This window comes from Coenobita brevimanus, chromosome 23 (genome assembly GCF_032717465.1).
Source record: "Coenobita brevimanus isolate Jiangsu-jjx chromosome 23, ASM3271746v2, whole genome shotgun sequence".
Taxonomy (NCBI): Eukaryota; Metazoa; Arthropoda; class Malacostraca; order Decapoda; family Coenobitidae; genus Coenobita; species Coenobita brevimanus.
In genome coordinates, this window is record NC_136976.1 from 68,180,131 (window position 1) to 68,205,447 (window position 25,317).

General features: G+C 41.3%; 1 protein-coding gene across 1 annotated transcript; it reads right to left on the bottom strand.

The window, feature by feature from the left end:
* Positions 1–1,925: 1,925 nt before the first annotated feature.
* LOC145392885 (uncharacterized) lies at positions 1,926–24,286 on the bottom strand. The gene is made up of 4 exons (XM_080267171.1): positions 24,092–24,286; positions 15,357–15,456; positions 9,514–9,617; positions 1,926–2,333 (listed from the first exon to the last, which is right to left on the bottom strand). Exons 2-4 carry the CDS (start codon positions 15,447–15,449, stop codon positions 2,030–2,032), a joined length of 501 nt encoding a protein of 166 aa, XP_080123297.1. The 5' UTR covers positions 15,450–15,456; positions 24,092–24,286; the 3' UTR covers positions 1,926–2,029.
* Between the last annotated feature and the right edge of the window lie 1,031 nt (positions 24,287–25,317).

The following is a 25,317-nucleotide window of genomic DNA, read 5'->3' on the forward strand; positions in this document are numbered from 1 at the left end:
GGGGGGGCATTATATGCCTGAGGTGGGGCTGGAGCTATATCTGTGGATAGATTGAAGAATGGTTGGAAGAAATTCAGAGAGCTGTTGCCTCTCCTGACATTGAGAGGGTTCTCCTTCATAAGGGATCTTTGTTTGCAGCATGTGTTAGAAGTGTAATGCTGTATGGTTGTGTGATCACGGCAGTAAATGAAGACAAAATTCACAGCTTCAAACATACAGAAATGACAATGATTTGGTGGATGTGCAGAGCATCCTTGAATGCGATGCCTGGGGGGGCTAGATTTACAATGGAAAAGTTAAGAGGAAGGATGGGACTGGGGTGTATTGGTGTTGCAATAAGGAGAGGTAGATAGTTTAGGCACATGGAGAGGATGGAGGATGACAATTAGATGCAGAAAGTGAGAACTGTTACCATCGGGGACAGGGTTGTGAAAGGCAGACTGAAAAAGACCTGGGATGAGGTCATAGAGTGTAACCTCAGGGACGGGGGACTGAATAGGGAGGCTGGCAGAGATCGAGCAGCATGGACAGCCACAATTAGGTGACCAAGGCTGATGTATGCAAGCATGTTGGAGCCTTTATAAACGATATGAAACAAATTGCCTATCATATAACATGCACATAGGATAATTACTCAACATTTTTCTTGACAAATGGTATGAAGAATAAAAATGTTCATGAATAGCTGAACTTAAATGTACAAAACAGCTTATTAAAGCATTTTTGTGTGGAATGTATATGCAGTATGCCAACTGTATTATTCCAAAACTATGCCTGTCAAGCACGCATACAGTGATCATGCTATAAACCGGTGGAAGCAAAGAGCCAAATGTTCCCCAGCTCCTTGTAGGGACATGGGATTATGGAGATTCCATGAGGTGGGGCTGGAGCTATATCTGTGGATAGAGTGAAGAATGGTTGGGAGAAATTCAGAGAGCTGTTGCCTCTCCTGACATTGAGAGGGTTCTCCTTCATGCTGAGGGATCTTTGTTTGCGGCATGTGTTAGGAGTGTAATGCTGTATGGTTGTGAGACCATGGCAGTAAATGAAGACAAAATTCACAGCCTCAAACATACAGAAATGACAGTGATTTGGTGGATGTGCAGAGCATCCTTGAATGCGATGCCTGGGGGGGCTAGATTTACAATGGAAAAGTTAAGAGGAAGGATGGGACTGGGGTGTATTGGTGTTGCAATAAGGAGAGGTAGATGGTTTAGGCACATGGAGAGGATGGAGGATGACAATTGGATGCAGAAAGTGAGAACTGTTACCATCGGGGATAGGGTTGTGAAAGGCAGACTGAAAAAGACCTGGGATGAGGTCATAGAGTGTAACCTCAGGGACGGGGGACTGGATAGGGAGGCTGGCAGAGATCGAGCAGCATGGACAGCCACAGTTAGGTGACCAAGGCTGATGTATGCAAGCATGTTGGAGCCTTTATAAACGATGTGAAACAAATTGCCTATCATATAACATGCACATAAGATAATTACCCAACATTTTTCTTGACAAATGGTATGCAGAATAAAAATGTTCATGAACAGCTGAACTTAAATGCACAAAACAGCTTATTAAAGCATTTTTGTGTGGAATGTATATGCAGTATGCCAACTGTATTATTCCAAAACTATGCCTGTCAAGCACGCATATAGTGATCATGCTATAAACCGGTGGAAGCAAGAGCCAAATGTTCCCCTGCTCCTTGTAGGGACATGGGATTATGGAGATTCCATGACCCACCACTAATGTGTGAACACTCAAGCTCTACAGTCCAAATATAGTCAAAAAACATCACTAAGTCTTTCCAGCCTACTTATGTAGGGAACAGAGTTAGTCTGGTGATCTTTTTGGCTATACACAACCCTAACATCAGTTCTAATAACAACTCAAGCAATTAACTATAAGGATACAAATCCTCACACTGGTAAACAGCACCCACTTTATTTTTCTTGGTGACAAATGCTTTAACAAATATCAGGGGGCAACAACTTGTATAATGTAAAAAATATAAGTATTTCATTTTTCCATTTCATTTCTCTTTTTTGGATTTAGATGCCTTGGCTGGTTGCTGTTGGTTCTTCCCCTGTTTGTTGTTTTGCTTGGCACCACCCTTGTCCTTCTGCTTGCCTCCCTGCTGCTTGCCCTTCTGCTGCTGCTGCTGAGGCTGTGGGCTGGGTTTCTGCGGCCAGATGAGGAGGACAAGTGATAGGATGCCAAGGAGTAGTGTCTGTACAGTCCATGCCAGAGTCACCACTGTGTTGAGGCGGAGCTTATAGCACTTGTACACAGCCACAAGCGTCTCAAGCAGGTGAATCGCTGCCACCACAAGCAACCTGAAAAAGAAAATTGTTACATCTTGAGAGAGAGAGAGAGAGAGAATCATTTGACTTATGTGCTACTATATAAACTGAAAGACCTCATGAGGAACCTACACATGGACTATATACTGTAAACTGAAAGACCTCACGAGGAACCTACAAATGGTGGCACTATGCACCCTGGGTGGAACAGCTGCACCATCCACCCAGGTGACATATCTGTTTTCCTGCACCTTACCATGGGAAGAACCCTAGCGAGATTTTGTCGATCACAAGGGAGTGCTGGATCCCTATAATATAATGTACCTGTAGGAGGGCCCCACAGAAGCAATTGCTCACCTGTGGTTGACAGGTCTGCTCAGCCAGACTGACAGGGTTTAAGCAGTATCAAAAACTACAACTGGTTATCAGAGCACTTTTATGCAATATGCACAACCCTGAACCATTTTCTATTACAGACCTAGCATCTTTCTATTTCTTCAGTATCTTAACATGAATTCTCACATTTGTAGCTTCTTTCTAAATCTTAACTATTTTAACTCAATTTCCCATATTTACAGATTCTTTCTAAATCTTCACTATCTTAACCCAATTTCCCATATTTCCAAAATCTTTCTTGATATTCACTACCTTAACCCAACTTCCCACATTAACAACTTCTTTCTAAATCTTCACTGTTTTAACCCATTTCCCACATTTATAGCATCTTTTTAGTCTTCTCAATCTAATCTACTTTCCCACATTTACAGGGTTGGGAAATAGAGCACAGCTCTTTGATTTGACTAGACACATGACTCGGAAAATAAAGTGAGCACTAGGTACAATCTATCCTATCCTTCGCAATACTTTTTTTTTTTTTTTTTTTTAATTCAAGGCAGAGGGAAGGAATAATGAAAAATTTGCACCAAGCCATAACATGGCTATATGGCACTATGGTAGAAGGGAACAGGGTAAATAATTATATCAAATATACACCCATACCCCGACATCAGGCAGTGTTGAGTACCAGTGGGAGTGTTCGGTCAGCAAGTATGTCTGATATCGAAGCAATTCTCCCCATAAGATACTGGAGAAAGGCCAGAGATGCATTCCAGACTCAAACTCTCATATACCTTACTCAATCAACAGAAGATAATGTTATTATTCTCATAAACAATGCCACTGCTAAAATATAAGACAGCAAACATCACATGCAGGATGATAATGTGGGTGGGACGTGCAGTGTGAGATGCTTCTGGGCAACTGAGAGGCAGGCAGCTGACAGTGTGCCAAGTGGGGGTGGGGTGGAGGTGGGTGGGGGGATGGGGAGGGAGATAAGTGGGGGTGGGGGAGGGTGGAGGGATGGGGAAGGAAACAAGAAGGCCAAACAGTCCTACTACCTAACCCCCTAGTCTCACTCACTCACTCTCACTCACCCACCCATCCACCCACCCACACACATGGGAGACAAGCAGGGGGTGAGGAAGGGTTGGGGGATGGAGAGGGAGGCAACCAGGGGTGGGGGAGGGCAGGTGGATAGAGGGAGACATGCCTGGCAGTGCTGAGTGTCGTGGGGGATGGAGGAGGGACAGGGGGAGAAGAGAGGGGATGGAGGGAGGATGGCAGGACCGGGACAGCCTCGTTTCAAACCTAGGGAGAGGCGGGGTTTTGGAATGAAGAGGTGGGTTGTTGCATTAGTGAGGAGATGGACATTCAAATTGTTTGGATTGTGGGGCTATTCCCCTATTTCTTGTGTTCGGTCTAGCGAGGTGCTGGATAATGGGGTATGGGCATATGATGTGGAAAAAAAAAAAAAAAAAAAAAAAAAAAGTGATAATATTGGAAACAGAAACAGCAGGAGACTTACCCTGGAAATCAGTAAGCCATGGGAGCCGACATAATAGGGCAAGGAGGGGGAAAGCTGAGAGACGGTGTTGGTGGACAGTCATAAGGCAGTTAAAGTGTGAACAGATGGGCTGAGGGACATAGCTCATTAGATGACCATGAGTGAGGCAGATATGGCCTCAGTGAAGAAGAGCATGGATAGTCTCCCATCGATGATTGGGGTGGGATGATGTGTGCCAAGGAAGAACAGAGGGTTTAACACTATGAGATTTATTGTTAACCTACAGGTTGCACGAGGATTGCCAATGGTAACAGGAGAGACAGATTAGAAGAGAGAAAAAATCGAAGGCAGGAATGAGGTGGAAAGGGGACCTAGAGGAGACAACAAATCAGTTTGTTCATTCCCTGTAACCCCAATACGGCTAAGAACCCAGCAGAAGTGAACTGACTTTTTCCAGACAGAAAGCCGGAACAGCCACTCCTGAGTTTGGGTGATTAGAGGATGAGAAGAAGGCGTGGTGTGTAAGGATGTGAGCATGCTGAGAGAATCAGAAAAGATAATAAAGGTGGAGGAAGAGAACCTTGGAAAACTTCAGAACAAAAAGAATAACAGACAGTTCAGCTGTGAAAATACAAAGTAGAGGGAACCATGCGCTGCACATGAGGAGACAGTTACCGTGGGGTGCTTAGCTGTGGTGCTCATCTCTGTAACTTAACAAATTTGAGCCTGGGGTGGATTATTCACCCCAGCTCCTGAGATACAAAGTCACTGCATCATCCAGGTTACCAGTTGCCTTCTGCAAGTTTTATCCTAGGTACTCATTTTATCTATCAACTCACAAAGGGTGGATGGATACTTGAACTGAGTGGTGCCAGGCACCCACATCATTCAAGCACTGGCACAATCAGGCCAACAGCTACGTAGCTAGCAAAACTACCCACTTAATATGGTGGACATCTGAGGCAGCTTGCAGAGTAATCCCTGGGTGGTGGAGCTGCCACATTCTTAAACCATGATACACCAGACTTATCTTCTATAACAGTGACCACATGATGGATGGCCCTTAACCTCTTCACTCTGATGATGTATTGTGTGAAATTAATGTGCACTTCATACTTTGAAGGTGCTTTTCATACTCCTTACTTTTGAAAGTTTACATCTGAAATGAAGTGTCAGGAGACATGGCACATAAAATTTTGCCTTTCTTAGATTAACCCGTGGACTGCGAGCCACAGCTCAGGCTGGGCTGCGTCAGGTTGCAAGCCACAGCTCAGGCTGTAATGGCCTTGCATCACCGCTAACTACTCCACCCCTATGCAAACTTACACATGGCACTACGCAAAGATGGGCACAGAGAGAGAGAGAGAGAGAATTTTTTCTTTTAACCAGATGATGCCCTGGATGTTCATCTTCAAGTTTACAATAAAACAAAAACAAAAACAAAAAAATATTGTTTTCCCCCCCATTTTTTCACTACTCCCCTATGTAAACTTACAAATGGCCCTACGCAAAGATGGAGAGAGAGAGAGAGAGAGAGATCATTTTTCCTTTCAGTAGATGATGCCCTGGATGTTTATCTTCACATAAAAAAAATAATTAAAAAAAAAAAAAAATAATAATAATAATCCTTCATTTTTTTTGCGCACCATGGGATGGGATAAAAAAAAGGTAACTATGCAATCCATGGGTGAAGGATTGTGTATTTATATCTTGTTACTGATGTCTTGTTATGGGGAAGGCTATATTTTTATACAGCTGATGATAAAAGCATCAGAAGAGATGTATATCTTGTTTATATTGGTGACTAAATAAGGGATGCATCATTTATTGCAACAGATGAGATTGTTGTGTCTGGCTGTACTTGACAATTAAGCTGAATAAAGCTCGGGAAGCAGCATCCAAATTTTTGTGTCACAACATACTGCAAATAAGAGGTCTTTCCAACGTTAAATCCAATAATCTGAAATCAATGAGGATAAATGACAACAACCACTTAATGCATCCTCTTCAGGAAAGCCTCTCTCATGTAAACTGAGAGGTTACTGTACTAGAATTGCTACAGTGTGCATAGGAGTAGTTGCTGATGTTTGTGAGGGCCTGGATGTCTTGTTGTCCTAAATGTTCCATGTGCAAGTTACTGATGCCATCTGACCCTGTGTTTGTAGTTATCTGTTTTCTTGAAAACCTTGTGTGTCTGTTCTAGAGTGAAGGGGATTGCACTGTGATTGAGTAAAAAGAACTGCCTATGTCAAGAGGGTTGTTTTTCAGACTTGGTGCAAGTTGGTGTTTAGTGACCCATGTTTGCATGGCAGTTTATGAGTCTGCTTGCTTGTTCTTTTGGGGATGGGATAGTCTGAGTATTGGAGGTGATGGCAGCGCGAGTCTTGGAAGTGCATGTTTGTGATTCAGTGATACTGTTAAGTATTTTGTTGAGACAAGAGGGGTTTGTGGAGTGACAAAGTTTTCCATTTTCTTTGTGCTAGTTTTGTTGCTGATTTCAATCTTTAGTTCTTGGAGCCTTTTGATTATGTCTTCTGTGTGTGGGAGAGGTGAGTTGTGTTCAAGTCAGTCGTGTTGTCTTATAAGGACGGCAATCTCCGGTGTAAAGTTTGGGTTCCTCTGTCTTATGTTGCCTCATGCAGTGTGGTGTTTGTCTGTGCTGAGTATGATGTTGCTGAACTTTTGTAATGTGCCTGTTAATGTTAAGGATAGGTATATTGTTTACTGTGCTAAAATGTTGTTCTGTTTCTTTAGTGAATTTTGTCCACTCATATACTGGAATATCACAGAGGGGAGAGCAACTAGTTACTCTCATCTTAAACCACTAGATCACCAATGCCTTCATAATCTTCCATGTGGCTGGTCACCCTTGCCTTGAATGTCAGGAATCACTAGCCCAATCCCAGCCCCCTATGCTCCTGTTTATATGGGGCTGTATGGGTATGGACAACGGAAGAATTAAAGAAATACAGTCATCTCGCCTAAAGTGCGCCATTGCAAAGTGCGTCTCGCCTAATGCGCGACGGGGTTCTGACAATAATTGTTTAGAGTGCGTTTGCTACTTGCAATGTGCGACGGGCATGAAAAATTAAGGTACATATGGTATTCTCTCACAACTGGTGAGCATAGTTTGTAGTGTGCGATGGGTAAAGATGGGGCTGGTGAGTATGTGTGGTGGGGTGCGGCTGATGTGTGAGTGGGTTCCGAGACAATTCGCCGTCAAAACATGGACGATTCCCCTTCAGGACAATTCGCATCCTGGACGATTCCCCATCATACTATAAATATACTTATTACTAATTAATCAATACTTTAAGAAGTATATTTCAGCGGATCCATCGAAGTCTATGTTCAACAGCGTAGGCTTTCGATATTTATTAGTTGAACCTTAAGTTAATAATTAACTTGTTTCTTCCTTGCTGTAGTCGCCTTTAAAGTATATTCTAGCGTCACCCATAGCTGTCTTCATTAACGACAGAGAATTGACTTGATGGCGAATAGTCCCGAAACCTTCCAGGGTAAGGCCTCAGGTACCACAACAACAATTCACATTATCTACCCTTTGTATAATGCTGCTAAGGTCTTCAATTTTCATAATAAATATACAGTATTACTCTTGCATGTTTCCATTGTAAGTTTTCCTTTTGCATTTTAGTTAGGGATAGGTACTGGTGAATCAGTATACGAAAATTCAGGATGTGTCGCCCTCAAAGCCATTCTAACATGGGATCCTATGCTTTGCAAAGAGCAAATTTATAAAGTGCAGTGGGCTGTGTCGCCCATATTCACGCACTATAAGCGAGATGACTATTTTGTGGCTTGTCTGCTATTCTTGTGTTGGTACATGATACTGTATATCCCTTTCAAATTGCATGCAGGATTCCTTGAGAGATATGCCTAACGCAAACTTTTGCTTAATAGAAGCCTTTTATAACTTTATACAATGGTGCCAGGCAGAACAAACCTTGCCTGCCAGCAGTTATTTTACTGTTGTTAAATACTGAAATTGTGTCCGTATACAATTAGAGTTATGGCACCTGGTGGTTTAGTGGGTAATTAAGGTGCTCCAATTGGACTGAGCCTGTGTAGGTTTCTATCCAAAGTTTTTTTTTTTTTTTTTTTTTTTTTTTTTAATGTGTCCGACTCTGGGCATAGGCTTCACAACCTGCTCTCAAGGCCCAGTAGTTCTCCTACATGCCATACACCTTTACATGTCACCTCTTCGGCGCTAACACCCACCATCCATATTGAATACATGCTAGGGCTGTCTCGTACAGGACTGGTGTATCGGTATTACCGGGGGTATTTTTACGACACGTCGGCGGATCTTCTGGTAGATTAGTAAAGCCTGATTATATGAAATTCAAATACTTAAACTGTCCCCTGCCCCAAAGGGGATTTGAACCTGGGTCCGGTAGGACTACAGGCCAACTCTCTACTGAGTGAGCCACCGCCTCATGTAATGCCACTCAGCGATGAGTGAGGGTGGTCACTCTCATCTTAAATATCAGAACCAACTTGCCTAGCCCCAGGCTCCTATGCTCCTCGTGGGGCAACGTAGGATTGGATGATGGATGGATGGATACCATTAAAGTCCAAGATACTGGTGCAAATGTTTTCAAGCTACACCCTCTGAAAATCGGTGACCTTGTGTTTGACCTATCAAGGTCACTCAAGGTCAAAGGTCATGGTGCCAAATGAAAGCCCATATGAGACCTCTATATCCTGATGAGAGTAAACATCTCTATCTTCAACAAGTTTCTAATTATAGCCCCCTTCACTTATGGTCAAAGGTCATGGTATTAGAAACCCATATGTGACTTCCTATAAGTTGACAGCAGTAAATATCTATCTTCAACAAACTTCGAGTTATAGCCCCTTGAATATCCACGACCTTGAGTCTGAATTTTTAAGGTCACTCAAGGTCAAGGTCTTCATGCCAAATGAAAGTCCATATTATGAGTTCCTGTATGTTCCTAATAGTAAATATCTCTACCATCAACCAGTTTCAAGGTATAGCCCTCTGAAAACCATAACCTTGATTTTAACCTTTCAAGGTCACTTGATTATCTCCAAAATTTAATCACTTTCTTTAGGGACCAGTGTCCACATATCCTGAAAGTTTCACGTAATTTCATTCAGCCATTTTTCCATAATATTGCTAACAAAGAAACAAACACACAAACAAATGACCAAAAACAATACTTCGCCAGACTCTGTCCAGAAGGGGTAAAAATCCTGTCATTCTTTGAAAGTTACTGCACTACAAATGAATTTTTCTATAATACAGTACTATACAAACTAATGTGTCAACTGGAAACTAGTTATGAAGACCAATACCTGTGTCACTAATAAACATTTATCACTCACCCAATCTTGAGGTAATATTTGTACTGAGTGGCCAAAACTGTTGCATACTCGGATACAGGGCCAAAAATCTCTGGGCATATATGTTTGTGATCAACAAAGGTCACCTGGAAGAAAAATAAAATACACTTAACCAATCAGTTACTAAACATTTTTGTTTAATGCCAACCCTAACTTGCATTTGAAACTAAATATGCAATCTCTTCACATGGCAGCTACACTCCAGCAAAGTTGGAAAACTAATAAATAAAGCTAATGCACAACTACAGCTACCTATTTAACATTACAAAACATGCAGATGCATAGTATAGCTTATGAGCAATCTCCTATTGAACAATATTTTATATACATAGGCACAAAAGGTTAAGACCCATTAAAATGAAGATCTTCAGTTCAAAATACAAATTCCACATCATCCCAATCTCTTTTTCTAGCTTAAGGATAAGGGGTAGAAAACAAAGTGCCATTGGCCCTACAGATAAGCTAATCTTCAGGACCTGTAACACACAACTTGAAGTGGTATAGTAGGGCTGCATGAAAGAATCAGTTATTGTGCTGTTAGGTAGGATCTTTAAAATAGGTGTTAAATGGAGTGAAGCAGGTAGTGAAAGGCAAAGGATGAAATTGTAAATCTTACATGTGCAGATGATACAATGTAGCTTGCAGACTAGTTGAGAGTTTATGAATGTGAGTGGCAAGGTTTGCTGTTAACACAGGTCACAGTAAAATGGCAGTTGCTGAGAATGGTAGCTCCCAATACATTATGATGGTGAATGGTGACATATGAACTGCAGAAATATTTTAAATATTGTAGCTTGGTGCACTGACAGAAAGGTGAGGGATGTAAGAAAACAAAGCAGAAAATTTTGTGGTTTCACAAAGAAAGTGGATAGATATGGGTATACAACTTTCATATACCATGGCTATGATTTTATATGGCATTCATGCCATATGAAATTAACATTTCCACTGCAGTGGATTTAAGAACATTAACACATACACTGTCATACTTTCCAGAAAGTTTGGCAGAATAACTCAGGGCTTGGCTGTTGATCACTGACAACTATTAAATAATTTTAGTCGCAGCCATGTAACGATTAAAAATCACTCTCACCTCAGACCTCCCACATGCCTTCCTAGTCCCCACCCCCTACCACCCTTACCTCCCACTAGTTTCCTTCCATTGCCATTAGAAGCACGCATGCATGCATGCACACACACACACACACACACACACATACAAAGAGAGAGAGAGAGAGAGAGAGAGAGAGGGGAGCTTGTGGCATTATATTGGCAACTCATAACAACCAACCTGTCTCACAAACCTTCTTCTTTGTTCACTGTAGCTTGCTGCCATGGCAGTTATATTCTATTTCTTCACATATTGGCCATGGCTAAAGTAAATGAGCTGTTTATCTAGTACAGGGATTGCATTATTTGTGTGCTTAACATTCACAAATTGCCTTATCCACATCAACCACAAGATATCCAAAGTTCACTTTCCACAGTAAACAAATTCTTGTGTCAACCACAGAGTAAACATGAGAAGCTGACTGGCCACAGTCAAGTTGGCCATCTTTGTTTTGGTTGTGAAGTTGCACCAAATTCCTACTTGCTGCATGTGCACCCAACAGTGTATCACCTGAGATACCTCACTTTTATCATATGCTGACGAAACTGAACATTCATGTTACCAAGTGTAAGGACAGCTGACAATCTGCCTGTGACTCCCTGACCAAGTTGGGCACCAAAGAGGGACGCAGAAAATTTTGCTTCTTAAAGTCAAGAGTGAGATTCTGGAAAGGCTGAAAAGTGGCAAGAAAGTTACAGCCTTAGGCTGGCATTATGGAATCAATATGAGCACCATCAAGAGTATTTGCCACTGGAATGATGATATGTGCCTGAGGAAGCAAATACCGGTTTGAACTATATTCTTATGCTAATGGAGAAGTACCCTGTACAGTATCTTATATTAACCATAAGTGTGTCGCCAGCTAAACTGTGGACTGATGCCACCTTCGTACTAAGGCCAAAGAATTTTATTCACTAATTGCTCGAAAGAGGAACATATCCGACCTTCTTAAGTTCAATGCATCTCCCAGTTGGTCTGCTAAGTTTAAGCAGTATTACCATGTGAACCACTTGAGTGTCTAAAGTGAGGCACTGTCTGCTAATTATGAAGTTACAAGGTACTCTGAGCTACTGCAGTATGTGGTGAAGTGAGAGTACAGCTGTGACCAATGTTAAAAACACTGCGATGAAACTCTCAGAAGAAAACTCCATGCTCCACCTTCATCTCATCGAAAGCAGGCAAGGGGTCACAACGCAGGTTATGAAAGCATAACAAATGCTGCTGGAGACTTCAAAATGAAGTCTATTACAGTACGCTGGATGGAGCAATACGTCATGTTCAAGAGTGATAGGTGCCATGAAGAGGGTTAACAATGGTCCTATGAATAATGTATTGGGTCATTACAGAGTAGGGGGAGAGAATGATAATGGAAGACTACTGAAGGAGAGGTATCAGGAAGGGCTAGGCATTAGTACTGCTAATTCACATTTTAAGCAAAAGAATGCACAAAAGTATACATGGTACAGAAAGACAGGAGTAAATGGTGAAAGAAGCCTGACTGATTAAGTGCTTGTAAAGAAGAGGATGCTTGGGAGTGTTGTTGGCAAAAAAGTAAAGAGAAAGATGTGCAGGTTGTCTGATTATAGTTGTGGCTGGCAAGGATAACCCTCCCTAGCTAACTAAAATCAAAGTGTGTCCTCCTTGGCACCAAGTAAATTTTGCCATTTTTGCCTGTTTACAAGTCAATACTGTAGTTCAGAAACTACTAATGTAATTGTAGTATACTGTGCTTGTGCCAGGAGAACACAGAACCCTTTAACTGCAATATGCTACTTAGTTGATGGCTCTAGGTTGCCTATGAGCAGAGCTACATTTAAATGACTGATGACATCTTTTCAAAGTTCTGGTGGGAAGCCTGAGTGTTGGCATGCTCTAGGTTATACAAGCAATAATCCCGCCATCCACTCAGTTATCTACACCTCATGTATTCACACTTACTGCACAGTATTTTTGCCTCATTTTTCATGTTACACTAGGTGTATAAGCAAAGAAATACAAGAAGTTGGCCTCTGTCCATGACAACATTCAAAGGTCACACGTGGTGGCGTATGCCAACATAGCCACTGTGCATGCGCACTCAGTGTCCTCCTCCCTCTCCCCACTGTTTCTACCAGCCAACCTTGGCCCTTGGCTTCCATCCATCATCATTCATCATCCAATCCTACATTGCCCCATGAGGAGCGTAGGAGCCCGGGGCTAGGCAGTTGGTCCTGACATTTAAGATGAGAGTGACCAACCACACTCATCCCTGAGTGGCATTACCCTTGGCTTCCCACTCACGATAAAATCCTGGGTGATCCTAGTTCCATGTAACAACCTCAGTGCTTTTGACATCAGTTTATTAAAGAGGTTGATGAGAAATGCCTGGCACCTGATGCCACACAGCAGGAGCCAGCAGCAGCCAAGTTACAGCATGCTGAGGGACCCACTCATCAGCAGCTGGGCCAAGTGTTGGAAATCAATGATCGGCCCAAGGACACTTTAATGACGCTGCTGCGTGACACAGATAAACTCTCTCTCCAGTGTGAAACTGACTGCATCTTATGGGAGTACTCTGTTAAGATAATTATAGTAATGAATAGTCCCAAACCCCCATCATTGACTACTTTGCCCCAGCCCCAGTTCCGCAATCTTTCTCCCCAGCCTAGTACCACAGTAGTGCCTGAGTCCCCACAAGCTGCCAGTGATGATGACTGGGGCAGTGACTTTGAGGGGTTCCAGGCCTAGCCGCAGCCCTACAGCTGCTAGAAGCGTTGCTCATTCCCCCTCCTCTAGCTCCTCAGCCTTGAACATCTATTTCAATGACATCCAAACATCATTCCATCCTTACTCGGTATTACTCACTTTGTACACAATCAGATCAGTGACGTTCCTAGAAGCTGTATATGTACTACAAAGAATGCTGAGTATGATCAGGAGGTAAAAAGTTTTCCTAGAGGGCCAAGGGGGGATGTCATATAGTTATCATGGGCTCCTATGACAAGAGTTGTGTATTCAATTTGCATGATAAGCTTCCTGGACACACTGGTCATGCACAAACATCCAGCTTCAAGGTACTGCTGCTTCTACATTGTTTTCTGACAGGATTATGTGCAAAATATGCAAAATACATGAAGGTAACTTTGCTTATTTTGAAGCAGGTTTTTCATAGGATAGGAAATAGAGAGATCTGTGAAAATGTGGAGCGTGGATAACTACTGATCACAAGGCAGAAGATATGTTTAAAGGATACAGTGACAGAGAAAACAGATATAAATAATATGGCATTTAGAATATAAGTGAGTGATTCTGAATGAGGGAGGTTAAGGACTTAAAGGCCAAGAAGATAGTTGGATGTGGCAAGTACAGTACAGTACTATGAATGTAAGGTATAGAAGTTGAGAGGGGAAAACTGAATATGTAAGGCCACTCCCTTGTCATTCCTGAGAGGGTAGGCAAAACATTATCAAGCACATACTGTACAGTTAAGTATTATGGAAGATTCATGCTTGTGATATCCAATTGATGAAAGAATGAACTTACAACCCTTATCACTAGGCATGCTGTTGATTGTTCTCTACCTTTTGTGCTTTCATTTTCCTACTTCTAGATCCTACTCACCCAATATATTAGTGAGGAAACAAGAATATTATGAAAATGATAACATAGGATGTTGAGGACTGGCTATACTGAGGAAGCTGTTTCATTTAATGTTCATTAAGCAATTAAGAAAGGTTACTGGTACTTTATAGCTAGCATATATGAACATTTTTCTTTGGAAAAGCACATACGGCAAAAATATAGCCAAAAATAATAGACCCTCTGGATGCATGGGTTCAATGTGGAAAAAGGATGCAAATTGCACAGTGGTGCTCCAGAGAGAGGTTCCTGACAGCTACAATTGCCTTTTTTTTTTTTTTTTTTTTTACTCAAATGTTAGTCTTTGTCTACTTTACCTTTAACAGCAGGCTATGCCTAACTTAGGTAGCATATCTGTAATCTAGCTGATGCCATAGAAAATTTTTAGTAGATAAGTTGGGGTATATCATTGTGAGTTTTTTCTCCCTTTACTAGTATATTTAAAATTCTTTTGTGTCACTGTCTTATGTCTACTTAACCTAAATACAGTAGACTAAGTCCTTAGAATAGTCTATACTATATGTAGTCTAGCTGGGATCATAGAGGGTCTCTGGTAGGAAAGCTAAGCTCTGGCAGCATGGATAGAGTATGATCTTCATGTGTGCAGGCTCAAAATGTGCAGTATGGTACCCAAGGGTGACACTTTGCCCACACATCCAGAGGGTATTCTGTATTGTGTTCTTGATAACATTCTGAAGCAAATTCAATAAAGCATACCATTATCCTAAAATTGTTTGTACAGTACAGCTACTAAGTAATATCAGTTCTTAATGACTCAATCCATCAGGGATTTTTTTTTTTTTTTTCTTTTCAAAATTATACAGTACTGTACTGATGACTTTACTAAAAGTAATGAATGTACAATATAATCTGTCATATAACTAATACTGGTAATGCATACATTTTAAAATCTAGGAATGATATGACCATGATAAATACAGTACCAACAGGGTCAACAATTATTCAAAAAGACACATAACTGGAAAACAAAACTGTCTGAACTTAAGAACTACCATATCAATCCTGTCAATTAGCAGATTCCATTTACCGTACTAATGATGGAAATGGGCTTAAAAAAAAAAAAAAAAAAACTCACCACTAGGAATGCCACACCGGCAAGTGTTAGGATGGCGACGAGAGGGTTGACCAGTTTGAAATAGTTGGACGGTAGCTTCTTTCCTTTGGCCATGTTTGTTCTGTTAAATAGAAAATCTTGAAAGGTGAAAATCATTCAAAAGAAAGTGATAGCAAAATTTTGTGGATTTAGATGTCATGTTAACCCATTCATGAGTATTACTGTACAGAACTTTCATTCACATTTTTTATATAGGCTCCAACTAGCGTGCATGCATGAAGCCTTTACGAACGAAACAAAAGGGATTTAACATCTAGCTTCTGTTTGTATAAATAATATGATATTACAGTAATGCACATATGAAGACAATGCTGATGTCTGGTTAATCATGATCTGACTATGAACTGCAAATGGTAACCAATACATAAAGTATCTACCCATACCTTAAAATAATAGTACAGTGAAACCTCAATACTGTATAACGGACTTCAGTAAACTGAAATTCACTTTTATCGGACTCGAGGAGCTATCTATCTATCTATCGCCAGACGCCTCAATCCCGTTTGGGGTGGCCACAAACAAATCGCCTCCACGTCGCCCTGTCCCCCGCCATTTCACTGCCCTGCTCCTAACTACTGGACTAAATTCCTATATATCGGAAAATGTCCGATAAAACCAGAAGCAGTCCGGACTGCCTGACCACTTCAGGTATGTTCACCACAATAAGGTAAATAAAAGACATGTTTATCAGTGTACAGTACAGTATTATTATATATATTATACCATTTGATTAAAGTAGTGAAGTTATAACAGTACAGTACAGTACTGCAGTGGTAGTCAAAACAGTTTAAAAACTGTTCATGAGATATGGACTAATGTCTGACATATCGGAAAAAGTCCAGGTTAGCAGGGGGAAGTCCAGATGTCGCTTTTATCGGAATGGCTTGGGCCCCAATTAGTTCGTTATAGTGAGGTCTTGCTGTAATAGGAATAATAGCTACTAATGATTAAATGCAAAGATAAGCCAACACTATGAAAAGATTACTGGTATCTCTTTAAAACTATCATCACTACCATCCCGAACCTCTTTCCCACTAATTTTTGGGGTGGGTAAGTTCCAGGAAAAGAAATATGAAAGCACAAAATCTGAGGAAAGATCAACAGGGTACCCAATAAAATGAACCATAAATGTTCTCCCATCACTTAGGCTGCTGACTGTCTTGGCTTCACCTCAAATGCAAACCACCCACACATTAAAAATACAGCCAAGTTACCAAATAGGGGGCAAGCTTTGTCAAGTGTATCTTCATATACGTTATATAGTACTGTACCGGGTATTTCATTCAACTATTTCAATCTTGCACCAATTCCCTGCTTCAGTTTCCTTACCATATTTTCTCACACATTCACTTAAGATACCGCATCTAGTCATCTTCTAGGCCTTCCAGACCTACTCCCACCCTTAAAATAACTCACCTATAACATTCTCATCTCCTCAATCATATCCACTTGCTCTAGGCTACATGACCTCCTTGAAAAATACATTCCCCCCTAATCATCCCTTCCTTTCCCTTGCCAGGCTGCAGCTTATCATCAGTCTTCTCTACAATGGTCTATAGTACTGTACGGGTGGTTTTGAGAAATGCAATACGGTACCGTATACTTTTTTCCCCATGATACCATAGTATGAAGAACTGCAGCTCTTGTGGCAGGGATATGGACATGAAAAGCTACAACACTGCTTAAGCTGAGGTAGGTGTCATTCCAATTGCATGTAGCTGGCTTCAGTGTGTTACTGGTGTGTCTGCTTTATTGTGTGTACACATTCATAAGCTATTTAATATTTTTAAACTACAGTACAATATTGTACAGTATAAATGATATATCATTTGTGTGCTGGCAAAAAGCTTAGGGTACTTTTTGGTCAAGTCAGAGAAAGGGGTCACTGGTTTAGTGGCCTATACAGGTGCCTGTATTGTATAATACAGAAGCTTGCCAAAAGCACACAACCACATTACTTGAGACACCATTGTGTGTTGGCCAAAGACTCAACTAGATGTAAACCTGATGAACTACAGAAATTTGGCCACATCAGCTAGGTGCTTACAGACAGCCTTTACTGGGGTTATGATGAAGGTCTGCCTGTTGTAGAAAAAAGTACGTTGCACGAGGTGGGTAGATGTGAAATGGGGACGTTATGCAACAAGAGTCATATACAGTACTATTCTCTCGAAAGAAGTTGGCTGGCTGAGGTTACAGTGCAAAGCTGGGTGCCCTGTATCATACATTATAACAACATATATATATATATATACTGTATATATGAACAAAACTTACTCTGCCCTTATCGTAAAGGTGCCTGATGCCACTATAAATTAAACAAAACTTCTATCTGTCTATTGCCAGACGCCTCAATCCCGTTCGGGGTGGCCACAAACAAATCGCCTCCAAGTCGCCCTGTCCCCCGCCATTTCACTGCCCTGCTCCTAACTCACACCCCCGTCTCTCATATACCTCTCCACCCCATCCCTCCATCTCATCCTTGGCCTCCCCCTCCCTCTCCCCCCTTCCATCTCACTCATGTACACTCTCTTCGTCAGTCTTTCACCCTCCATCCTCTTCATGTGGCCAAACCACCTCAGTGTATTCCTCCTAACGCTTCCTATCACATCCACATCCACACCACAACGCCCCTTTATATCCTCATTTGTCAGCCTGTCTCTCCATGTGACTCCACAGGCTCCTCTTAAATAGCTCATTTCCTCTGCTCTCACTCTTGACTTGTGTCCTTCTAACAACGTCCAAGCTTCACTTCCATACGTCAGAGTTGGTATCACAATACAGTACTGTCATATAGTAACTTACTCTGCCCTTACCGTAATGGTGCCTGATGCCACTATAAATTTACTCACCTCACTCTCACAGTGCTGACAATCCTCCAACAAAAGGGCTGTAGGAATATCCTGCTAGAAAGGCCATATTTCCTGCACTGTTGCAAGTCTTATTATAAATCAAAGATTTCTTTTCTCTCAATAACTTTCAGCTACTACTGGGAAGTAATTTGCTGCTCTGGCACTTGGTTTAGCTTTCAGTCTATAGAAAAAAATAAGCTGTGCCATGACCAACCTCAATACGGAGACTCCTTAAGAGGAAGCATTTTTCAGTATATTATGCCCACAACTGTTTGAGTTTGGAGACACTACAATACCTGATAACTTGCTGCATCATCATTATATGCCTAAACACTTAGGCAGGAAACCCAGCAACAAGAACTGGTAGACAATCGATGTCCATGCTTATACCCACAATTATAAACTGTATTACATGTTTCGTTTTTGAAGGCTCCAACATGCTTGCATGCATCAGCCTTGGTCACCTAGGGGCAGCTCTCCATGCTGCTCGATCTCTGGCAGCCTTCCTGTTCAGTCTCTTAACCCTGAGGGCACACTTAACGACCTGGTCCCAGGTATTCTTTGGCCTACCCCTCACAAACTCACCCCTAATATTAACGCTTCTCACTTTGTGCACCCAATTGTCATCCCCCATCCTCTCCACATCCCCAAACCACCTCAATCTACCTCTCCTCATCACAACACCAATACATTCCAGTCCCATCCTGCCTCAACTCTTCCATCGTAAACCCAGCCCCCCAAGGCCTTGCACTCGGGAAAGCACTGCTCATCCACATAATCATCATCATTTCTGTATGTCTGAGCCTGCAAATATCCCCTTCCTTTACTGCCCAGGTCTCACCACCATACAGCATTACACTCCTAACACAAGCTGCATACAAAGATCCCTCAGCACATAGGGAGAGCCCTCTTAATGTCACGAGAGGCAACAGCTACCTGACCTTCTTCCAACCACTCCTCACCCTAGCCACAGAGCTAGCTTCAGCCCCATCTCCAGCACATAACATGTCTCCCAAATATCAAAACTCTTCCACACATTCAAGAGACTCACCAGCAAGTTCAATCTTTTCACGCATGACAATTTCCACCTGCTCTCCCTGACACACCGCACACATAAAATCAGCATTATTTCGCAGTCTACCTCTAATACCACTACATCTCTTATGCATCTACTTATCACAAACACCGCACAAGATGCAATTACTGTACTTCCCAATACCTTGCGGCAGATTGCACATGGCCACTCTCCCTACTCTTTGACAGTACTGCCACATCTAAGACTTGTTTTTTCCTAAGTTTCCAGTAACTTTTGTGAAGTAAAACTGATGGCTCTGTCTCTTGGTTAAGCTTCAAACCCAAAGAAAACATCTGCCTTAACACGGCCAGCCCCAGCATGAGAGTTCCTTTATAGGAAGGACAGCATTACTTGACTAGGTTTATATTCCATTAATTTTGTACTAAATATGCAATACAGGAAAGAATAACCTAATTATTAATGAGAACAAGAGATTCAGTGGGTAGGAATACATCTGACAGTGACTGAGGAATACACATGACAGTGACTGACCTCCAAAATCCATGAATAGTGCCATACTTGCAGACCCATGCTGAGCTCAAACAGTTTTCAAACATCCAACTCAGTGTCATAATACCATATACTACAAGAAACAGGCAACCCATTTAACCAAAGAGGTCTTAAAGAAACATATCATCATCATTATTATAGGCTAATACCGGAATGGTATACATTCAAGTACCTGTGCTTGGTACAAACTCATATCTGGCAAAATTTAAAAATCTTTTTTAATTTCTAAACTTCTTTTCCATGCATTTAGGTCAAGCTGTGCCACATAAGTTGGAAAATAGCAATCTGTAACCTGGTGTAGCCCCCCCCTCCCTAAAAGTGGCAACATGGTCAGTCGTAACTTTGATTTTTTCATTATATATATATATATATATATATATATATATATATATATATATATATATATACTGGTATATATTTATATATTTATGTATGTATGTATATCTCATCTCATCTCATCTCATCTCATCAACCGTTTGAGTGTCCACTGCAGGACCAGCCTATCCCTACCGAAGTGGGGACGATACAGGCAATGTATGGTATCTCTGCCAAGTGGCTTAGGCTGTCTAGTAGAGATTGTATGTAGGGTGAGAAGTGCTTATAAGTGTAATTGTTGTGTTGGAATGGCTTTGGATGTGTGTGTAGTCTGTGAACCAAGTGTAATCGGCCCGCGCAAGCCGACTGGATGCAAGCATACTTTACAGTATGCGACACTGATTCGACCACAGAACCCCTTGTGTCCGCCAATTCAGTATATGGGCAGAAGAACGCTCCCAAAGTTTTTGACCCTGGTGAGGAGTGAACCCTCATTCTTCAGTGTACGAAAACACACACTTTATCACAGAGGCTCCATGTATGTATATACATATATATATATATATATGGAGCCTCTGTGGTACAGTGCTAGAGTGTGCATTTCGCATGCTGGTGAGCGCGGGTTCGTCTCTCGCCAGAGTTGTAAAAACTTTGGGAAGTGTTCACCAAGCCACTTGCTACTCTGGCGGACACAAAGGGTGCTGTGGTTGAATCAGTGTCGCATACTAGTATGCTTGCACCCAATAGGCTTAAGGTGGGCCAATTACACTTGGTTCACAGACTACACACACATCCAAAGCCATTACAACACTACAATCACACTCACAAGCACTTCTCATCCTACATACAGTCTCTACCAGACAGCCTAAGCCACTAGGTAGAGATACATTGGCTGTATCGTTCCTGCTTAAATAGTAGGGATAGGCCGGTCCTGCAGTGGATCTCAACGGCTGATGATGATGATGATATATATAAATATAATGCTCTTTTTTTTTTTTTTTTTTTTTTGAGAGAGAGAGAGAGAGAAAGAAGGATAATGTAACATAACTGAACAATGTGACAAAATATGCTTTTACCTCTTTTGGGAGAGTTGGATTCAGCAGGAAGCATGTTACATAACTGAGAAACATAACTAAATGTACTATTTCTTCTATCACAATTAGGGAAACAACTTCCCCTATGAAAATAGTTTCTTCTATGAAATTTATAGGGGATGCCACCCCTCCCCATACCCCTTTCACTACACCAGTCAGTAACAAAACTTTTTTTTTTACCAGCTATCACAAATGCACATTTGTTATTTCCATAACTATGACGACAAACTTTAAGTGAAGTACAGTAAAACCCTCACAATAATAATGTGTGGAGTAACCAATGCTGACATGTACAGTGAGCACCAGTAGTCGTGTCGTGGTTTTGTCCGAAGATTAAATGTAACTCGTGAAACATTACGAACCGTCCGTATGAGAGACGGCGGAATGTACCAGATGCTTAGCCCGTTAGCTTATGTTTTCACCAAATTTCACGACACTATTATTGTTGCTTACTGTACATACTCTGGTTATATAAATAAAGTACAGTATGGAGTCTATCTATCTATCTATTGCCAGATGCCTCAAGCCCGTTTGGGGTGGCAACAAACAAATCACCTCCAAGTCGCCCTGTCCCCCGCCATTTCACTGCCCTGCTCCCAACTCACACCCCCCTCTCTCATATACCTCTCCACCTCATCCCTCCATCTCATCCTCGGCCTCCCCCTCCATCTTCCCCCCTCCACCTCACTCACATACACTCTCTTCATCAGTCTTTCACCCTCCATCCTCTCCACATGGCCAAACCACCTCAGTGTGTTCCTCATAATGCTTCCTATCACATCCACATCCACACCACAACGCTCCTTTATACTATGCTTTAAACCCATGCATACACATTTCTTTTGGCATTACAAGATTTCCATTACACTGTCCTGCATTACATCAATATCAGAGATCTGGAAAATATGTGAAGTACATTTTTTTTTTTTTTTCACATAAAACACATTTTTGAAAAAAAAAAAAAAAGAAAACAAGAAATCTGCTAAAAATGTCCTAAAATGTCCTAAATAACATATTGGGGGGCCAGCAGACATAGCAAATCTGAAATCTGCCCTCACTGCCAATGTGGATGTAGAGAGAAGCTTCTCGGTCTACAAAAATGTGTTGACTAACAGAAGCCAGCATCTTACAGAAGAAAATCTGAACAAAGACGTGGTTACAAATTGTTTTTACAATTGTTCAGCAGTCTGAGCTACGGTATATATACTTCATAGCACTGTACTATGTTTTGTATACAAATCTGTAGCCAGAAATTCATTTTGGGGGGATTCATTAGCTAGCTAATTCAAAAAGTTAATCACATGATCCTTTCCATTTTTTTTGGCTATATGTACTTAATTTCAGTTTATGGCTCACTGACAGTGATCAACTGATCATTCAGTATTATAATAAGGCTACTGTTTTGAAATGTCAATACATTTCAGGGGGAATCCACCCGTCCCCCCTGGGTGCAGGACAGGTCGTGTATCGTTTCTCATTTTTTCCCAAATTTTTCATGGAAATAAAGCACTGATTAAAACCACATACTTTAGTTTTTCCATCACATATTTTGGTGAAAACATGTAACATAAAAAAAACTAAAATGGCCTACATTTTGTAACATTTTTAACTGATCTCTGGTCATTATGCATGCTCCACTTTACAGGGTCCCAAACATGCATGACTGCTAAGGATATTTCCAGATATGATCCATCATCCACTCAATGGAGTACTCCCGACTTCTTCCACCTTTATCATTCTTTTTCTGTATTTGCCCTCCTCTCTTCCTATTTCTCCCATCTTTCCTGCCAGTTTTATTACTCTTCTTTCCTTTGCAGGTGGCTTCACATTGAGTGACAAGCCTAATGGTTTTCTGTAAGCTAGGAAACCATTTACAACAATGGGTGGTTACCATATAACCAACCCACACATCCATACGTGTCAATAAGTGGGTTTGGCGGAGGGTTAGTGCCCCTCCCCATAAAACCACTAACTCAAAAGACAAACGGCCACCCCTTATGGGATTGTGGCATCTGACTTGAGAAAGATAGACAGACATGTTTATAAAATGAATCCTTAAATACTCTAGCAACCATCTGGTGAAGCGTGAAACAGGAAAAAAATGTTGGGGGAAGGGCATACAAAGATTTGTACCAGAAAACCTACTTTAACTTGTACAATATCCTATTAAACACACTGATGGTGGACACGCAAAAAGACTGGGAGTAGCCAGACAATGAAGCTATTACTAAAGCTTTAGACATCTACCACTCCATTTGGCTTGTACTGGTTCTATTATCATTTCAATCCCTAACAGAATTCCTTTTTCTGTTCTCTAATGGAAACTTCTCCCAATGACAAGAATTTTTGAGTACCAGTCACTTCAGTTAATACAGAACAGCCTCATAGGTCAGCTTGGATTGGTTTGGTTAGGGTAGGTTAAAAAAAAGAAAAAAAAAAAAAGTGAGTTAGGGGCTTTAACGATAATTTTACCACTGTATTTTACTAAAAACTCTGAAGCACTGGCCATTTCACTCGATTTATCATGTATATATTCTGACCACTGGACTTCCAATCGTCAACACATCCCTTTCACAAACAAAACGAGAAGCGTGTCCTGCGAACATTCGCCATTATCCTGAATGTGCTGCACTGAACATGTATGGGTTATGTGCCGACATGACTGTAGTTTTCCCCCCACACTTCAGGTGCCGTGGGCCACATGAACATTTAAATGCATCCACCCCCACTGCGTCTGACAGGTCAACGGTCCTCAAAACGATGGAGAATACTCGAACCGATCCTACTACAACCAATTACACCGCTATCTACTTTACTTAACTGTAAATGTGGTATAATATAGCCACTTACAGGTGTGCAGGTGGTGATGAGGTGTGTGAAGTGTGTACTCTACGCTTGCTATCACAAATATCACTCCAGGACGCTGTGCTTGTCTCACTACCGGACTCTCTCGCGGGCGCCACTCCTCGCCAATACTTTGGTTTGACCCACTTTTATGGAAATTAATCAGACCGCACGTACTTCATGCGTCTTCTAGCTTGTGAGGAAACCGGCAATGTACCCTGTTTTGTAAGATAATGGCATGCAAATTGGGAATTAGAAACAAACGATAAATTATTAAAGTAAACTAAAGCAATGGAAACTTTCCACATTTATGGAAACTTACATTTTCTCGCGTTTCTAACAAGAAACCGAACCCAAATCCATACAAAAAACAATTACTGAATTACATCAATGTACTACTACAGTTTTTTGCTGTATAACTGTATCTTTGAGTTTTAATAAATAAAATAATATCAACTTCTTGCGACATTTGGCGTTAACCCGTTGACAGCCGGCCCGGAGTTGCAAGTGAATGCTTGAATTTTGTCATATCTACTACATTTATGAATTAAAATTAAATTCACTGTGACTGGCAGCAGAATTTTAAAGTGAAAAAGAAATAAAGAGTCTACTGAAATTTTCGTTTCAGAGTTTTCGAACTGTATACATCTACTTGCCTCCGTGCCAAGTGCTTTTGCCGATATCGAAAAATGTTCATATACATGTAATATATGGATGAAAGTTATCATGAATATTCTTTATAAATTACCAAGAAGTGATACCCATTGATCATAAACACATGCTAACCACCTTACTGCAAACCTATCTCATATTATCGTACAGGCACTCAACATATTGATTACACTTGGCAATATTATCATTATTTATCAATAATTCAAAGAATAATGGCTACCAAAGAACTTTTTTTCTCTCCAGTGCGCTTAACAGAGACTGTAAGGCGTGTTTGCCAACCTCCACATGAGCCGTGACGTGGAGGCTGCAACTCCCCACCCTGTCTGACGTGGCCACACTGACCCTGCCACCACTACCGCCACTACCGCCGTCACCGTCGCCTCAACCAACTGACTGTTCGCCCGCGTTTCACGCACCGTGTTTAAATGACTTCAAGGTAACACTGTACCAGCAGGCCATGGACGTAAGCAAATGAGTTTCTAGGCTGAAATTAATGGTATCTTATCTTAAACCCTTGAAAAATTATACTAATTTTCTCCCCGGCTAGGCAAGTGTTTTAT